The sequence below is a fragment of the Haliotis rufescens genome, unplaced genomic scaffold (genome assembly GCF_023055435.1).
Source record: "Haliotis rufescens isolate VD_foot unplaced genomic scaffold, xgHalRufe1.0.p SCAF_11, whole genome shotgun sequence".
NCBI lineage: Eukaryota > Metazoa > Mollusca > Gastropoda > Lepetellida > Haliotidae > Haliotis > Haliotis rufescens.
In genome coordinates, this window is record NW_025963791.1 from 40,790,959 (window position 1) to 40,806,895 (window position 15,937).

The window sequence follows — 15,937 nt, forward strand, 5'->3', positions numbered from 1 at the left end:
CTTCCTGTGGTGACTCCTGCGGAGAATAGGTCCCCAGTGTCTACAGCTTGTCTCCCTGTGGTGACTCCTGTGGAGAATAGGTCCCCAGTGTCTACAGCTTGTCTCCCTGTGGTGACTCCTGTGGAGAATAGGTCCCCAATGTCTACAGCTTGTCTCCCTGTGGTGACTCCTGCGGAGAATAGGTCCCCAGTGTCTACAGCTTGTCTCCCTGTGGTGACTCCTGCAGAGAATAGGTCCCCAGTGTCTACAGCTTGTCTCCCTGTGGTGACTCCTGTGGAGAATAGGTCCCCAATGTCTACAGCTTGTCTTCCTGTGGTGACTCCTGCGGAGAATAGGTCCCCAGTGTCTACAGCTTGTCTTCCTGTGGTGACTCCTGCGGAGAATAGGTCCCCAGTGTCTACAGCTTGTCTTCCTGTGGTGACTCCTGCGGAGAATAGGTCCCCAGTGTCTACAGCTTGTCTCCCTGTGGTGACTCCTGTGGAGAATAGGTCCCCAGTGTCTACAGCTTGTCTCCCTGTGGTGACTACTGTGGAGAAAAGGTCCCCAGTGTCTACAGCTTGTCTCCCTATGGTGACTCCTGTGGAGAATAGGTCCCCAGTGTCTACAGCTTGTCTCCCTGTGGTGACTCCTGTGGAGAATAGGTCCCCAGTGTCTACAGCTTGTCTCCCTGTGGTGACTCCTGTGTAGAATAGGTCCCCAGTGTCTGGTGCTTGTGGTGATTCTGGGGAAAATAGGTCCCCAGTCTCTGCAGCTTGTCTAACTGTGGTGATTCTGGGGAGGAATAGTTGTCCTTATAGACAAATAAAAAGAATTGACTGGTCAAGCTTTCAGACTTTGGCATTGATTGTTGGTTCTGCTTTATTTTTCTGTTTTTCAGTTTTGATTATTGACGGGTAACTTTGATGTAGAGGAATTGTGGGTCTAGTCTACAAAAGAGGCAATCCAGTTTAGATACATTGCTAGTTGAAGTTTTCACTGGCTCACATTCCTGAGTTTAATATTTATTTATATTAGTGCATGTTATTTATTTGGTCATGTGTCGCAAAGACCAGTGTGTTAAAGTACTAATCGGCATGCAGGATGTACATCAATCGGATGTGACTGTTTCAGGAATCAGAGAAGGGAGTTGTGTTCTTACAGTATCCTCCTGTGCTACACCTACACCTAATGAGATTCATGTATGACCCCATCACAGATGCCAACATCAAAATCAATGACAGGTGAGTTTTCCCCTGTCTGTACTATGTATGCATTTCTTTCCATGCATCACAACTGTACATGACCTGATGGTAATACACCAATGAGTTCAAATATCAACAGTTGACATTGATCATGTGGATTATAAGTAGTTTCTATCAATTTCATAAAATAAAATTAAAACTATTGCAGCTATTTCAGTAGTTAAAGCACCCCAAGCCTGTGGAGCAGGATACTTTACTAGATGCATGTCGGGGTTGACTAGGATGGGTATCAGGTTGTGGGGCTCAGTGACCTGACTGATTGCTTCTGATGGTACCCTGGTCAAGTGGATAGTTGCCAATGCTTTTGATCACTAAATTATTTACAAACTGGGAGGAGGGGGGGATAGCCTAGTGGTAAAAGCGTTCTCTCGTCACGCCGAAGACCCGGGTTCGATTCCCGACATGGGTACAATGTGTGATGCCCATTTCTGGTGTCACCCGCTGTGATATTGCTGAAATATTGCTAAAAGCGACGTTAAACCATACTCACTCACTCATTACAAACTGCAGTGACATCACTGAAATATTGCCGACTGAGGCATTAAATGGTTACTGAAATGCCCCAAATGGCCACACCAAGTTGACAACCACTAGCTTGCAGCTCACCATGACCAAGACTTGACCTCTTGAGCTGTATGTAATTCAAGTCATAGATTCAAGAAAGGTTCCATACGGAGTTATTCGACATGTCAACTGGGTTGTATTTGGGAATGTGTTGATGTTTCAGGTTTGAGTTCCCGGAACGGTTGAACCTGGATGAGTACCTACAGAAGAAGGAGAAGACTCCGGCCAACTACATCTTACATGCAGTACTTGTACATAGCGGGGATAACCATGGGGGGCATTATGTTGTATATATCAATTCAAAGGGAGACGGCAAAGTGAGTATCGTAAGCATACTTTTGACTTTCTCCTTCGCAGGGTTGAGCCTGAATGCAGTGTAAAGATTTCCAGGATTACGATAAACAGGGATGCAATATTGTGGGATTTTTAAAGAACGAATGGAGATAATGATGTCGTTTTAAAAGAAACATGGTGTATTTACATTTGAAATGGCTGTTCTGGGTTTCAGTGCTGTGTTTGGGCTGAATTCTGCATGCACAAGATCATTAATGAATTCCATCAAGGCATATTAACAAATATCAACAGACTAATGATCACAATAAAATAATGTTTACACAAATAGTTAAATATTTTCATGAAAGTATTGGTCACAGTATATCATCTGGATATTTTGTAAAGTTTGATGTAAATTTCTGGCACTTCTTTATCCTGCTTGTTTCAGTGGTGCAAGTTTGATGATGACGTAGTATCTCGGTGTACAAAGCAAGAAGCCATAGATCACAACTTCGGTGGTCTGGACGATGACATGACTGTCAAACACTGTACAAATGCATATATGTTGGTGTATATACGAGAAAGTTGTATGAGTAAGTGCTGCTTGTTTGTATCTCAACTCACACTGTAACACTTCTTGGCATTATTCTTTTACTGCTTCATGGTTTTTCATAGAGGATGCAAACAAATTATTTGTTCTTTTTCTTCGTGAATACGTTATGGTTGTAAAATAAGTATTCATCTTCTCATTGTCTGAAAACAGTTTCAACGTTTTCCCATGGGATAGTATTTGATGATATTTTGTTCTCTGCAGGTGAGATATTACAGCCAGTTATTGAAGTAGACATCCCAGAAACCCTCAAGAACAGATTAGCAGAGGAAAGGTATGGAGGTCAAATATTCACCTGCGATAGTTCTTAAAGATCTCCTTGCTATTGTTTAACCATTTGATAGATTGTGTCACTGGCTGAATAGTGTGTGTGACAGTCGAACACCCCCCAACTGAAACTAGCAATAAGTGTTTACCAAGTAGGGCTTGCTTATCATTAAAATTATGTGTGATATGCTCAGCTTCTTAAATATCACAACTTCAAGAAATTTGTGTACCTCAAAAAGTAATTTCCACAAGTTAATAAAGTATTGGACGTTTTTATTGACACAACCACCCATAATGGCCATTGTTGACTCAGGCACTTCACATTGACCGACATGCTGAAAGATATTATTTGCTGTGAATTAAGTATTGTCAACAAAGTATTGCGATACGTATCATATTGGGAGATAGTCGTTTCGCGACATCCCTACTTTATATATTTATTCATGCAGAAAATGCTGCTGAAGGTTCAAAAGTGTTCACTCAACACTCAATCTCATTAAAATCAGATCTTAGTTCTCGCTGCTGCTAAACAAAGATCTGAGGACATCCCATTATTATTCACTTCAGACTGACCTTGTGCAAACTTTGACCAACCAATGAAATGACTGACAAGAAGCCGACATTAGCCAATCAGAAGTCGTCTTACTCGTGCTTACGGCACTAATTTCAAATTGGCGACTACGTTTCGAAACATATTTTGACAAATTCTTGATAAAAAAATTCAAACCTGAACAAAAGAACATTCTGGAATGGCTAATAGATGGTCTAGATTGTATGGATTCAGTCGTTAAGCCCATAACTATCGTAAATCAACCCCATGTTAAAGTTTTAGAGGTTGCATGATTAGAAATCACATTCCGACTGTCACTTACATGATCTGGTAAGTGGCGCTATGATTGGTGGGATGAAAGGTCGTTCTGATGTGACCCCTAATAGGATGTCCTCAGATCTTTGTTTAGCGGTAGCGAGAACTAAGATCTGATTTTAATGAGATTGCTCAACACTACAAGTGCTATGTTTCTGAACTTACTAGTGAAAGGTTAGTCCCCATGTGTATGTGTTGTTATATCATGTATGCTGAGACACTTTAAAACTGCAAAACAGAAGTCTTTAGATTTTTTAGGGGAGGATTCATAGTTTGAAATTTGGATGAAAATGTCATGTTGAGGTAGACACTTTATCTTTACCAAAAGTTAGGTTTCAAATTCCATTACTGTTCATGGGACTATACCAATGGCGCAAAGACATCTTTTTGTGTGCAACTCGGAGCATGCATGGTGAAAACAACTGAACAATGTGCATGTACATCCAGTATCTGGATGCATAGAAAGCCAGGACACCTGGCCAGCAGCAGCTCAATAGGACCGTCAAGTTTGCTGTGCGCACCAAAGGCTACGAGCAGCACGACTGAGGTGTTGACACAATACAATGAGAACATCATGACACAGTGTCAGCTAGCTGCCATGCGTCTTATAAAACAGCAATAATTTCAACCAGCTGGTTTGTGGAGGATTGTTTTCTCTGACGAGTCCCGTTTTTGTGTCATTCTCTGATGGAAGAGCTCGAGTATACAGGAGAACCCGTAATGAACAGTATACTCTTGCATGCGCGATGGAGAGGAATCATGGTTTGGGCAATAATCAATGCCAACTTCAGGATCGATCTCCTCATTGTTCATGGAGCTATGACGGCCCAACGATCCATCAAGAAATCTTTGTCGTCAACAGCTGTTGTTCCAGAATGACTTTTTCCAGCTAGCAGGGATTGATATTATGAACTTTGCCAGCAGAGTGAGGAACATTTCCACAGTGGTTGTGAGACGTCTGTGGATATATTTTCTTTTTCTATGTGCATCTACACAGGCCAGTGGTGGTTGCAAGACACTGTTTCTTTTGGGGTGGGTCATTTTTGTGGTCTCAAATTGTCATCCAATCTCATTGTGACTGTCATTCGTGAAATGTTCTTGTCTGATGATCAGTCATTCTTTTCACATTTAACTTTTTCTTCTTCTTTGTTATTCCAGTGCAAAATCAGATTTGAATTTTCAATGTGTCTCAGTATATGTGAATATATATTTGTTGATAGTCTTGTGTATGTGTTTGTTATATAGTCTTGAGTGTGTGTATATGGTTAGAGGCGGCATGTTGCAGGAGGTTAGATGCTCAGAAGAGAAAGGAGCGGACCGAGGCCCACCTGTACATGAACGTCCAAGTGTTGTTGGAAGACAGCTTCTGTGGACATCAAGGAAATGATCTCTTTGACATTGAGAAAGTCAATGTTCGGTGAGTGAGATGTTACTATGTAGAGAAATCAGTTAATTATGGTGGTAACTTCACTCTCCGGCTTTGCTTAAAGTCATGAAATCAACAGCATTTTTTTCCATTTTGATGTCATATAGTGATGTAATCATTGAACATATTTTTCCGTAGGAACTTCAAGGTGAAGAAAAATGCAACCTTAGAAGAGTTCCTGGAAATATTAGGAGACAACCTGGTAAGTTGGGTCACATCATTTCTACCATACTGTTCGTGACACAAGGTCACTCACTGTGGCTGCTTGATCGGTGTAAGTAATTATACCGTTTTCTGTGCTGATGTTTCGGTAACACTGGGACTGCAGCTTGTGCAGAAGACTTCTTGAAATAGAAGTGGTTTTTTTTAATCTTATCCTGCATTACTTCCTTAATGCTTCTACTGCTGTTTTTTTTACCTAGGAGATGGGAGCTGTGAGGGGTCTGGCTACAGAAGTTGTTGTCCCCAGTAGTAGTGTGGCTTCCTTCCTCCCTTTTGCTTGTCTAAATCTTTGAATTTATATGTCACGTTGCTCACAGTGACAGGGCAATTAATCAGCTAAAGGTCATCACCCCTGTTGCACCGATTGTATGCTCCCCTGTACCTTGGCGTCGCGGTGTGAGTTTTGCCACGATCTCTTCCCCAGTGACTTCACTGTATATATCAGGGTTTTGTAAAACGACACACCCAATGTGCCCGCGGGCATTCCAAGATGGCCGACCACAGGCACACTTCTCCGTCTTCGGAGATAGCCGATCATGTCGACGCTGAGGTGCTTTTTTTTTCCAACTTTGCTGCAATTATCACTTATAGAGTGCCTCGCACAACCACCATCATCTATTGCATGCACGCCTGCGTGTTTGCAGCTATGATCACCTCTTAAAGTCTTTGTCATTGGTGCTGGGTCTGCTGGCACGCCCAGTACTTCCGCCTTTCATGCCTCCCGGTTTCGGCTCGTTCCCTGCACCGTATTTGAATCTCTGAGATGTGGCTCTTGAAGATGTACAAGGTGTTCAAGTTCTGGTCCACTGGTGGTAGCGCAACAAATCACCAACCCCAGTCGATCTTGATTCTTACACCTCGGAACAGACCCCACAACCTCTTTGGTAGTAATTACCCCAGACTTGGGGGTTTCAGTTTCCCGCTTATTCCAGCTGTAGGAATCTGAATTGAGAACTTGGCCGACGCCCCTTCTAATTTTCCTGTTTTTCCATGACTGGATGTCACAACCCCTACTCTTTATCATCGTGTGCCTCTGTGGTTTCCGCTTTTTCTGCTCAGGATGCTATCTAGTTACCCAGGCTGGTGGAGAGTTTATTCTAAATTCCATCTGAAAAGGTATGCCCCCCCCCCCTCCTCTGTTCCGTCTGATAAAGATGCATTAAGGTAGTAATGCAGCTGTAGAAGCATTAAGGAAGTAATGAAGGCTAAGTATCCAAATGTAAAACATATTAAGATTTTACTAAAACTTGTTTGTATTATTTTGTTTTCAGAAATATCCTGTGAAACAGCTACGGCCTTGGCCATTCCATTCACGCCAGAATCAGACATTCAGACCAACCATTCTAGACATTGACACAGAAATCCACAAATCAGTATGTATGAAATATTTGAAAAATCGCATGTTCCAATTCTCAGATTTTAGACTCCATTACCTTACCTCTTAACAATCTGTGTGTGGAATCTTATCTCTTATATATCACTGTGAAAGAAGAGCACCTTTTAGTTAACTTAAACTATTAACTATTTGTAAAATACTGATTTTGGCATACTGTCTGCTTGTGTTTCAGATTCATGATATTGCGGATAATGAGAATCCGTGGTATGTGTTTGTTGAGACACTTAGCCCAGAGAGTGGCCTCAAGGAGTTGCCTCCCTTTGATAAGGACAGTAAGTACTCAAGTCAAATTATCATCAATATGAAAGCTGACCCTACAAATACCAGATATGACTGTCTCATGGGGATTCAACAGTACCCTATGATTGTCATAACTCAATATCATGGGAATGTAGTGGCTGTGATGACTGCAGATTTGATTGTGCTTTTATATTCCAGTGAGCTAACATTCTTATTCTTGCTTGAGTTTGATTGCACTCAGCAATAGTCCAGTTATATGATGGCGGTCTGTAAATAATCGATTCTGGACCAGACAATCCAGTGATTGACATCATGAGCATCGATCCACGCAATTGGGATGATTACGATGACATGCATCAACCAAGTCAGAGAGCCTGACCACCCAATCCCGTTAGTCACCTCTTACGACAAGCATAGTCACTGTTTACGGCAAGCATGGGTTGCTGAAGACCTATACTAACCTGGATCTTCGCGGGTCTCCTTGCTTGAGAGTGAATGTTGTCTTGTACGGTAGTCATCACTGTTACAATTACATCAGAGCGTTGTGTTATGAATCCCGGCCAGGTAAACCAGTGATTGAGGAGAAACAGTCAGCCAGATCACACTTTGTAACCAACAGATCCTGTAAGCCTGACTCTAAAGACAAGAATGGTTCACTGAGAATTTGTCCTGAACTGGAATCCCCTCAGAGTACACATAAGAAATTTATTTGACATGTTCAATAAGTTCAAATTGATAAGATTTAGGTCATCTAAAAAAATGCTGAATTGACATTCTTGTTTCAGGTGATGTGTTGCTGTTTCTGAAGCTGTATGACCCCAGAACCAAATCCATATCTTACTGTGGTCATATCTACGTGCCAATATCAGCCAAAGGAGGTATGTCGTGTATAAGGTTGGGGGTAAAACACAGATAATGATAATAATGCAATAATACATGAAGAGTTTGGGGGATTTCAATGAGAAGAGAATTCTAATGCCTGCTTTATTATTCATCTACAGTTGAGTTAGTGCCAGAATTAAACCGAAAGGCAGGGTTTCTACCAACAACAGCACTGATCATCTTTGAGGTGAGTACTTGTTACAAATGCCTTAGTTGTTAGGGTTGTTGTTTAGGCAACATCTACCCCAGAGAATTTCCGCACAATGTCACTAACAGCATTACCTTACTCATAAACAGTATGATTACCATCCATCCAAGCGAGTGACTTGCTTGATAAAGGCACTAGCATCTGTGCTGAAAGTGACTTGCTTGATAAAGGCACTAGCATCTGTGCTGAAAGTGACTTGCTTGATAAAGGCACTAGCATCTGTGCTGAAAGTGACTTGCTTGATAAAGGCACTAGCATCTGTGCTGAAAGTGACTTGCTTGATAAAAGGTACAAGCATCTGTACCTAAGTGTCACATTGAAAAAATAAGGACGTTGAAATCTGCAAGTCAACTCATCGATACCATAGCTTCTATGATGCCATTAATGCGTCCCATTCACATGCATTAGTGGTCATGCTATCAACCATCGGTTGTTCACAAGCTTCAGTGATATAGCTGGAATACAGCTGACTGCAGTGTGTGACAACAGTCTCTACGTCCTTCCACTGAGATGAATACATACATACAAGACGGTTCAGATAACCCCATTCATCTTTAACACTAATTTGTTAAAGAAATTGAACTATTCTTCATAGATCTATAAGGGTGTACTCAAGACTTGCTAAGGACCACATCTTGACTGAAGATGACAGTTTTGGTCCTCGGCAAATGTTGAGTAGTACACATTACACTATATGCTAGATGCCAGTCCTAGTTATCTCCCCTGACCATGTGCTTCATCCTTGCAGGAAGTTAAGCCAAACCTCCTTGAGCGGCTTGAAAACTTGAACCAGCCAATTGATAAACTCCTTGAAGAGTTGATGGATGGTGACATTCTTGTCTTTCAACGTGATGAGCCTGACCTCGACCACTATGAACTGCCCACTGTTAAGGAGTACTTCAGGTAAGGGTTCAAGTCCTGTCTTGAATATAATTGTAGACAACAGAAACAAAGGGGAATTAATATGGGAAAGATAATTTGTAAATGATAAAGAGTCTGTCACCTCTTACAACAAGAATGGGTTGCTGAAGACCAATTGATCTTCACAGGGAACTAGATACATGTATTGCTGTTAAATTAGAATGAAACGACTGATATTGATGTATTTGCAGAGATCTGTATTACCGGGTGGAAGTCGTTTTCTGTGATAAATCAATCCCCAATGACCCTGGCTTCTCCCTGGAATTGTCTCTGAGGATGAACTATGAGCAGATGGCCCACACAGTTTCACAGCACCTCGGGACAGATCCTTACTTGTTGCAGTTCTTCAAGAGCCAAGGGTAGGTTCAGCACATTTTATCATTCCTTGATGATGTAAACTTCAGACTTGGAGTGTGATATACAATCGATATTGTGTTTCTTAGAAATTAATAAGTTGCCATGTCCTGTGTATTTTGCAGGTATCGAGATGGTCCAGGAAACCCAGTGCGCTGTACATATGAGGGATCCTTGAAGGACCTGCTTATTTATGCCAAACCCAGGCAGCCCAAGAAACTCTACTATCAGCAGGTATTGAATTCCCTATATCTTTTCAACTGCCATATATTTCCAGGTATTGTCTGACACTGGATGTGGGCCAACCCCCTAACTCGGCCCTTGAAATCCCTACCTAAATGACATGCCTTAGGAAATGGCCAACCTCACAATATAAACGACAAACAATTGCCTTATTAACTATTAGATGTGGGGGCACGTGACCCAGTGCACAGCACACATGTCGCAAGTTAAGCAACGTCGGTTGCAGAGAATAGTTGGATGGGAGATAGCTTTGGCAGCTTGACTCCTGAGAGTATCTAGGGTTTCTGTCCTGCCCCACACTGAAGCACATGTAAACACATGTGGTGTCCCTTAGGCAAGTGACTTTGAAATTACCCAGCAGTGAATGGGTACCCGGTAGGATGAGATGGCAATGTGGCTGTTAACCCTCGGCTTGTGTTGTTGGATACTTCCCAGGGTGCCTATATTGAATAAATCAAGTGCACACTGATCCACTGACTGGGGTAGTAATGCTAGCGCTTTGGGCATGCACCTTATGTAAGGGGTTTAGCACAATATAAGTATACACATTGATTTTGTTGTTGTTGTCATCATCATCATCATCATCTTCACAATATGAAGCTATATTATGACGTCATGTGGCTAAATGTGTTCTGTTATGTTCTGCTACAGCTGAGTATCAAGATCAATGAACTGGAGAACAAACGCCCCTTCAAATGTATCTGGGTCAGCAGTGATCTCAAGGAGGAGGTGAGTACACAGACAAACAGGCAGATCAAGAGATGGATCAAAGTATTTTATATATGTGTAGCAAGTTTCTTGTTTTGTTAAAATTTCCGAGAGATTTGATCCAGACTGAAATGGGCTTGGGTTTAAGTTAGTTCGTTCCTACTCGTGTGAAAGTGGTGAGCAGCTGGGTATGGTTTCATGTATGTCTGTTTACTACAGAGGGAGCTAGTTCTGTATCCCAACAAGAGTGGCAAGGTCAGTAACCTGCTGGAGGAGGCTCGGAAACAGGTGGAAATATCTGACCAGTCATCGGGTAGACTGCGGTGAGTACGTCCTATAAGCTGACTTCAGTACACTAAAAAGTGGACATCACTCTATGCACTCTGAAACAATGCTTGAATTTGCTTGAAATGAGTTGGAAAGCTTAGATGTTTAACCAGGTCACGTAAATGACATTTTTATTGGCTTTTACAAACTGTAATTATTTATTGACAATTGAATATGCTACTGCATCATAAAATGTTCTTTGCTTTCTCTTACATTTGAATCACAATAAGACACCAATATTAGTAATATAATGAAAAGAAACTATTGTTCGATATTCACAGGATCTGATGTTCATTTTCAAAGCAGACTGTCGCCCGTCCATCAAGAATACCACAATTTCTGTATTTCAATCTTCAGCCTCCTTGAGATCATCAGCTACAAGATCTTCGCTGTACAGAAGGAGGACATTTCCCTGGACTGCCTCAATGCTACAGGGACCAAGACGTACCGGGTGGAGGAGGTTCCCAAGGAGGAGGCTGTCATCTCGGAGGACGAGCTGCTCCTTCCTGTTGCTCACTTCCACAAGGTGAAGCTCAACGCCTTATTGTGTTAAAGATCACTTTGGGGGCCAGAGTCAGCCACGCTGCAGATTGCTGTGCAGAGTTGTTTCCTCTTGGTTAATTACAGGATACACTGTTTCCAAAATGTGCTGAAAGAATGATCCTTGGTCTGTCAGCACTAAAGTGAAAGTGGAAAAGGTCTGAACCTTCCATATAAGGTTAAAATACTGTGATGTGTCTGAGATGCTGATCAAGGCAGAGTTAACACAGTTGACTTGTCCCAGTTCACACAATCCCATACCTATGATCATGGGTTATATTTCTTGGTTTGTCGGCACCATCCTTGTGATCGGGGTTTCCCCGAAGCGGTAAACCAAGACCTGCATCAGGCTTTCCTCCCCCAGTTAACTGGAATACTGTGACATAACTAAAATGCTGAAAAGCAGCACTACACCCATCTCATATCACTAAAATATATTGAGCCATGATGAAATTACCTGAATTCTAATCCTGTGCTTTTATCTGTTTACAGGAAGTATTCTCCACATTTGGTGTACCATTTTTATTGAAGATAAAGCATGTGAGTATGCATAGAAATGGTACCACAGGCCACAAAGTTGCGACTAAATTGGTCGCCATGGCGATCTAGTTTTGTATTTTGCGACTGGTATTTTCATGTCAGTCGCCAACTGGCTCCTTGTCTTTAATTAAGTTTGGCGACTAAATATCTCTTGTCATAAGATATTAAAAAAGATCGTTTTTAATATAAGTGCGTAACTTCGGTGAAAAAAATCGATATCAGAACATAATAACATCGACAAGATCACTGTTGGCCATGTGTTTTGTTTTCGCTTTCGATATGAAGCTCCATACCTGGAATGAAGAAAGCACTTTCCGTTATTAAGTAATGCACTAACGATGTTAAGAGTTTAGTACCCACGCATGCGCTGTACGACATCCGCCCAGGTGACAGCTAAGGCGGTCGTTTCGCCGTTCAAAAACACGAAGTATTTTTCTATATTTGCGCAAGTCAAAACAACAACAAATCGTTGTCAATCGGCAAATGATGAATACCGTATTTTCTTTAGTATAGTGCGCACCCCTCTCTAGCAGATTCAGTATTCATTTTTTTTTTTTGGGGGGGGGGGAAACAGGGGTGGAAATTTGCCATTTCCCGACTCTCGGGGAAAGTAGAAATACGAGGTTGGGCAACAAAATCACTTACTTTAACTTGTCCGGAGGCAAGTAATATTGGAAATTACTATCACTGTCTACATTTCTAACTACTTGTAAGGCAGGCAGCCAATCAAATTTCAACGGTTATACCAAGCTCGTGTTTGATAAATTTCAGAAGTTGGCGAAAGATTTTTGTTAAATCATGTTATTCTGAACTAAAAGGCAGGAAATCACGATATATATATATTAAAAATATGATTTTTTACTTATCCTGCATTACTCCTTAATGCATTCACTGCTTACTTACGACAACTAGAAGGACAGCGCTGCGAAGGTCCTGGGTGAAGAAATAAAGTTGTTGTTCTCAAGTCCCAATCAGTGGCCTTCCGTCGCTGTCCTGTGACCTTGATGACACCTAAGGTCATCTTCACATCACTGCTTGTCGCAGCACAGCTAGGACGTGTCCAAGCGGAGCTCTCCTTTTGGATTAATTTTAGACCTTCAGTTTGTCTACAATCTTAAAAATTGATCTGCGATGGGTGATGTATTCTTTTCATATTACTTTCACCATGTTGTGTAGTTTTATGTGAATTAATTAGGCGTGAAAAGACGCTTGTCTTTTTTCCCGCCAAAATATTGTTGTTCGCCGCCATTTTGAATTGTGTTACAATCGTTTGCCTGCCAAGGTAGTCATATTGTTTACAATTCTCAGCTACGTATGTATAACATATTCTTATGTTCTTAAATATTACTAGCTTTGGCGTAACAGTGAGTTGCGTATACTAAAATTATTGTATACTTTTTCAACTCGTTAAAAATATGGTTGCCGATAGATTAATATCAAATCTACGGCTTTCTTCCAGTCCCGCTTCATCAACAATTCTTTTATTGCGTACCTATGTTTATGCGATTAAATAGTTTTTTGTTGGTATTTTTGGTTTTACATTGAGTTGCGTATATGAACTATTGTATACTCTTGCAACTCGTAGTTTTTGCCGATAGATTATTGTTCAATTCTATGGCATTCTTCCAGTACCGCCTCATCAACAATGGCGTAATTGTGTTTAATTTAAACATATTTTATTGACATATATGGTCAACGGGATTGGGCAAAAGTTATCCAACTTAGGTGGCCCTTTCCCTACTCTATATGTACAGACATTGAATATACATATATATATGTAATTGTGTAACTTATGATTGAGCGTGGTATTAATTGTCGTGGGAAAAATCTTACAAAGATTATCATCCACGTTGTTTGGTTTGCGCGCAGATGTGCTCTCCAAACCCTAAATGAAAATATAAATACCCTTGGTTTACATTGGGTTGCGCATACAAAAATATTGTATATCCTTGCAACTCATAAATTTGCCGATAGATTAGTGTTCAAATTCTTCGGCACTCTTCCAGTATTATCTCATCAATAAGGGTTTCATTGCGTAACATACCTTTGAGCATTTTACTAATTGTCGTGGAAAAAACCTTACAAGATTATCATCCACGATTGGTTGGTTTGCGCGCGGATGTGCTCTCCAATCTCTAAATGTAAATAGCCTTGGTTTACATTGAATTGCGTATATAAAAATATTGTATACCCTTGCAATTCGTATTTTTGCCGATAGATTACTGTTCAATTCTACGGCATTCTTCCAGTACCATTTCTTCAATGGTTTAATTGCGTAACATAATTATGTTTGCTCGGTGTACATATTGTCGTGGAATAATCGCCCAAAGCTCTTTATCCACGGTCATAGGCATGCACGTAGATGTGCTCGCCAAAATTCAAAATGTAATTTTTATGTAAATCTCTAATCCAACGAGTTTACTATATAAAAGCAGATTACTCACAATCATATTTTGCAATACCGGAGGATTTTGTGAGTATCGTAACTGCTCCTATTTTTTCAGCCGCCGGACACTTCCAGATACATGTATGATAATCTGTGACGTCGGCGACAGCACCAGCGTATCGAGATGCTATGATGGGGGTAGATTAGACACAAGCCTTGATCCAGTCAATACTTTTGAGCTTTGTGTCTGATTTATCTGCGCCGAGCGCAGCACTTGACTACAACCAAAGCACTTCTATTACGCAATCGGCGCACGATCAGCTTAGCGCTGTTCCAACATATCCAGCATAGACCTGCGCCGAGCGCAGCGTCTGACTGATACCCAAGCGCCCCTATCACGCCAGTGACGCACGATCAGCTTAGCGCTGTTCCAACATATCCAGCATAGACCTGCGCCGAGCGCAGCGTCTGACTGATACCCAAGCGCTCCTATCACGCCAGTGACGCACGATCAGCTTAGCGCTGTTCCAACATTCCAGACCTGCGCTGAGCGCAGCGTCTGCGTATCAATCAAGGTCTCTACAATGACGTTAGCCCAAGGCTTACAGTGTACCGGTTACGTAACCGGCACATGATCAGCTTAGCACATGTACCCGATTGGGAAGCAGACCATCTCGTGTCAGTAACGCCTTCCCCTGATAACAGGGTAAATAAGAGGGACACCACGAGGTCATTGGAGGAAGCCTTCTCCAAAACTCACATTTGCTCCGTGATTTAAGCGACCAATATCGTCAATGTTTGCAGTGGATCAGAATCTATTAGAGGATAACCCTATCTGATTAGATCACTTCCAAACTATGGTGTTTTTCCTACAGCGTCAGTTTGACCACAGGAAAATTCATCTTGAGACCGTTCTGACGGTGATTACCGTTACACCCAAGACTTTATAGCGTTTCCAACTGAGATGCTGGTTTCAAGGGCAGTCTATTACGTCAACCTTGATCATCTACTCCCCTGTTCAACGAACAGATCGCAGACACGCACGTCAAGTTCCCAAAAAGCTTGGAAAGTCCAAGTCAGGGAATTATAAGCCTAGACGCGCGTTTCTCAGGGAAGACCAGCATTCCCTTACTGAGAAAGGGAGTGGCAGAGACAAGTCTCAAGGACGATTTCGTACTTATCGCACTATATCATGGTGTCCGTATAAGGGTAGAGTTAACCCCACCGTTGACCACAGTTTGATTGGGAAAATCCAACATAGACATACTGTTGGTAAGAAGAGCTGTAGAGTGGGTTCACAACCCAGTCTTTACTCCGGGGTTTTATCCTCACACCTACCTGGTACTCATGAAGGACCCAGACAAGATGAGAATGATCCACAATCTCTGTGTTCAACGAACGTTTGATTCTTCATCAGTCTCGACTATCCATCCCAACCGTAGACTTTTCAGGTCCAGTTCATTGGGGTTCACTACCAATGGTAGTATTTCCCATTTGACATGTCAGTGACACTTATGGCTATTTACAGGAGTAATGAAGCCAATAACTATCTACACGTGACGAACACTTGGTTCGAGTCGTAGATGGAGGGCGATCTACTGTATCATCAACACATGTCAATAACTGGGATAGACAATCAACGAGGCGAAGTCGGGAGTATTCTCCTTCCTATTGACTTCAGTTCATAGGAGACCTGTTTAAGACAGACCAGGATATCCTATCTG

At 41.7% G+C, this 15,937-nt stretch overlaps 1 protein-coding gene across 4 annotated transcripts in view; it reads left to right on the plus strand.

The window, feature by feature from the left end:
- The window catches only part of LOC124142321 (ubiquitin carboxyl-terminal hydrolase 7-like), a 63,019-nt gene that overhangs the window by 32,618 nt on the left and 14,464 nt on the right, over positions 1 to 15,937 (plus strand). For 2 of the 4 annotated variants that reach the window (XM_046510734.2, XM_046510732.2), the window contains exons 14-30: positions 1,111 to 1,220; positions 1,969 to 2,131; positions 2,527 to 2,671; positions 2,893 to 2,962; positions 5,106 to 5,237; positions 5,385 to 5,448; positions 6,740 to 6,841; positions 7,037 to 7,136; positions 7,890 to 7,982; positions 8,106 to 8,173; positions 8,943 to 9,097; positions 9,307 to 9,474; positions 9,595 to 9,703; positions 10,364 to 10,441; positions 10,640 to 10,743; positions 11,105 to 11,273; positions 11,780 to 11,827. In XM_046510734.2, the coding sequence (XP_046366690.2) occupies positions 1,111 to 1,220; positions 1,969 to 2,131; positions 2,527 to 2,671; positions 2,893 to 2,962; positions 5,106 to 5,237; positions 5,385 to 5,448; positions 6,740 to 6,841; positions 7,037 to 7,136; positions 7,890 to 7,982; positions 8,106 to 8,173; positions 8,943 to 9,097; positions 9,307 to 9,474; positions 9,595 to 9,703; positions 10,364 to 10,441; positions 10,640 to 10,743; positions 11,105 to 11,273; positions 11,780 to 11,827 (1,878 nt within the window). Of the gene's footprint in view, positions 1 to 1,110; positions 1,221 to 1,968; positions 2,132 to 2,526; positions 2,672 to 2,892; positions 2,963 to 5,105; positions 5,238 to 5,384; positions 5,449 to 6,739; positions 6,842 to 7,036; positions 7,137 to 7,889; positions 7,983 to 8,105; positions 8,174 to 8,942; positions 9,098 to 9,306; positions 9,475 to 9,594; positions 9,704 to 10,363; positions 10,442 to 10,639; positions 10,744 to 11,104; positions 11,274 to 11,779; positions 11,847 to 15,937 lie in introns of all 4 variants that reach the window. The other 2 variants (XM_048392727.1, XM_046510733.2) reach the window with 2 other exon arrangements.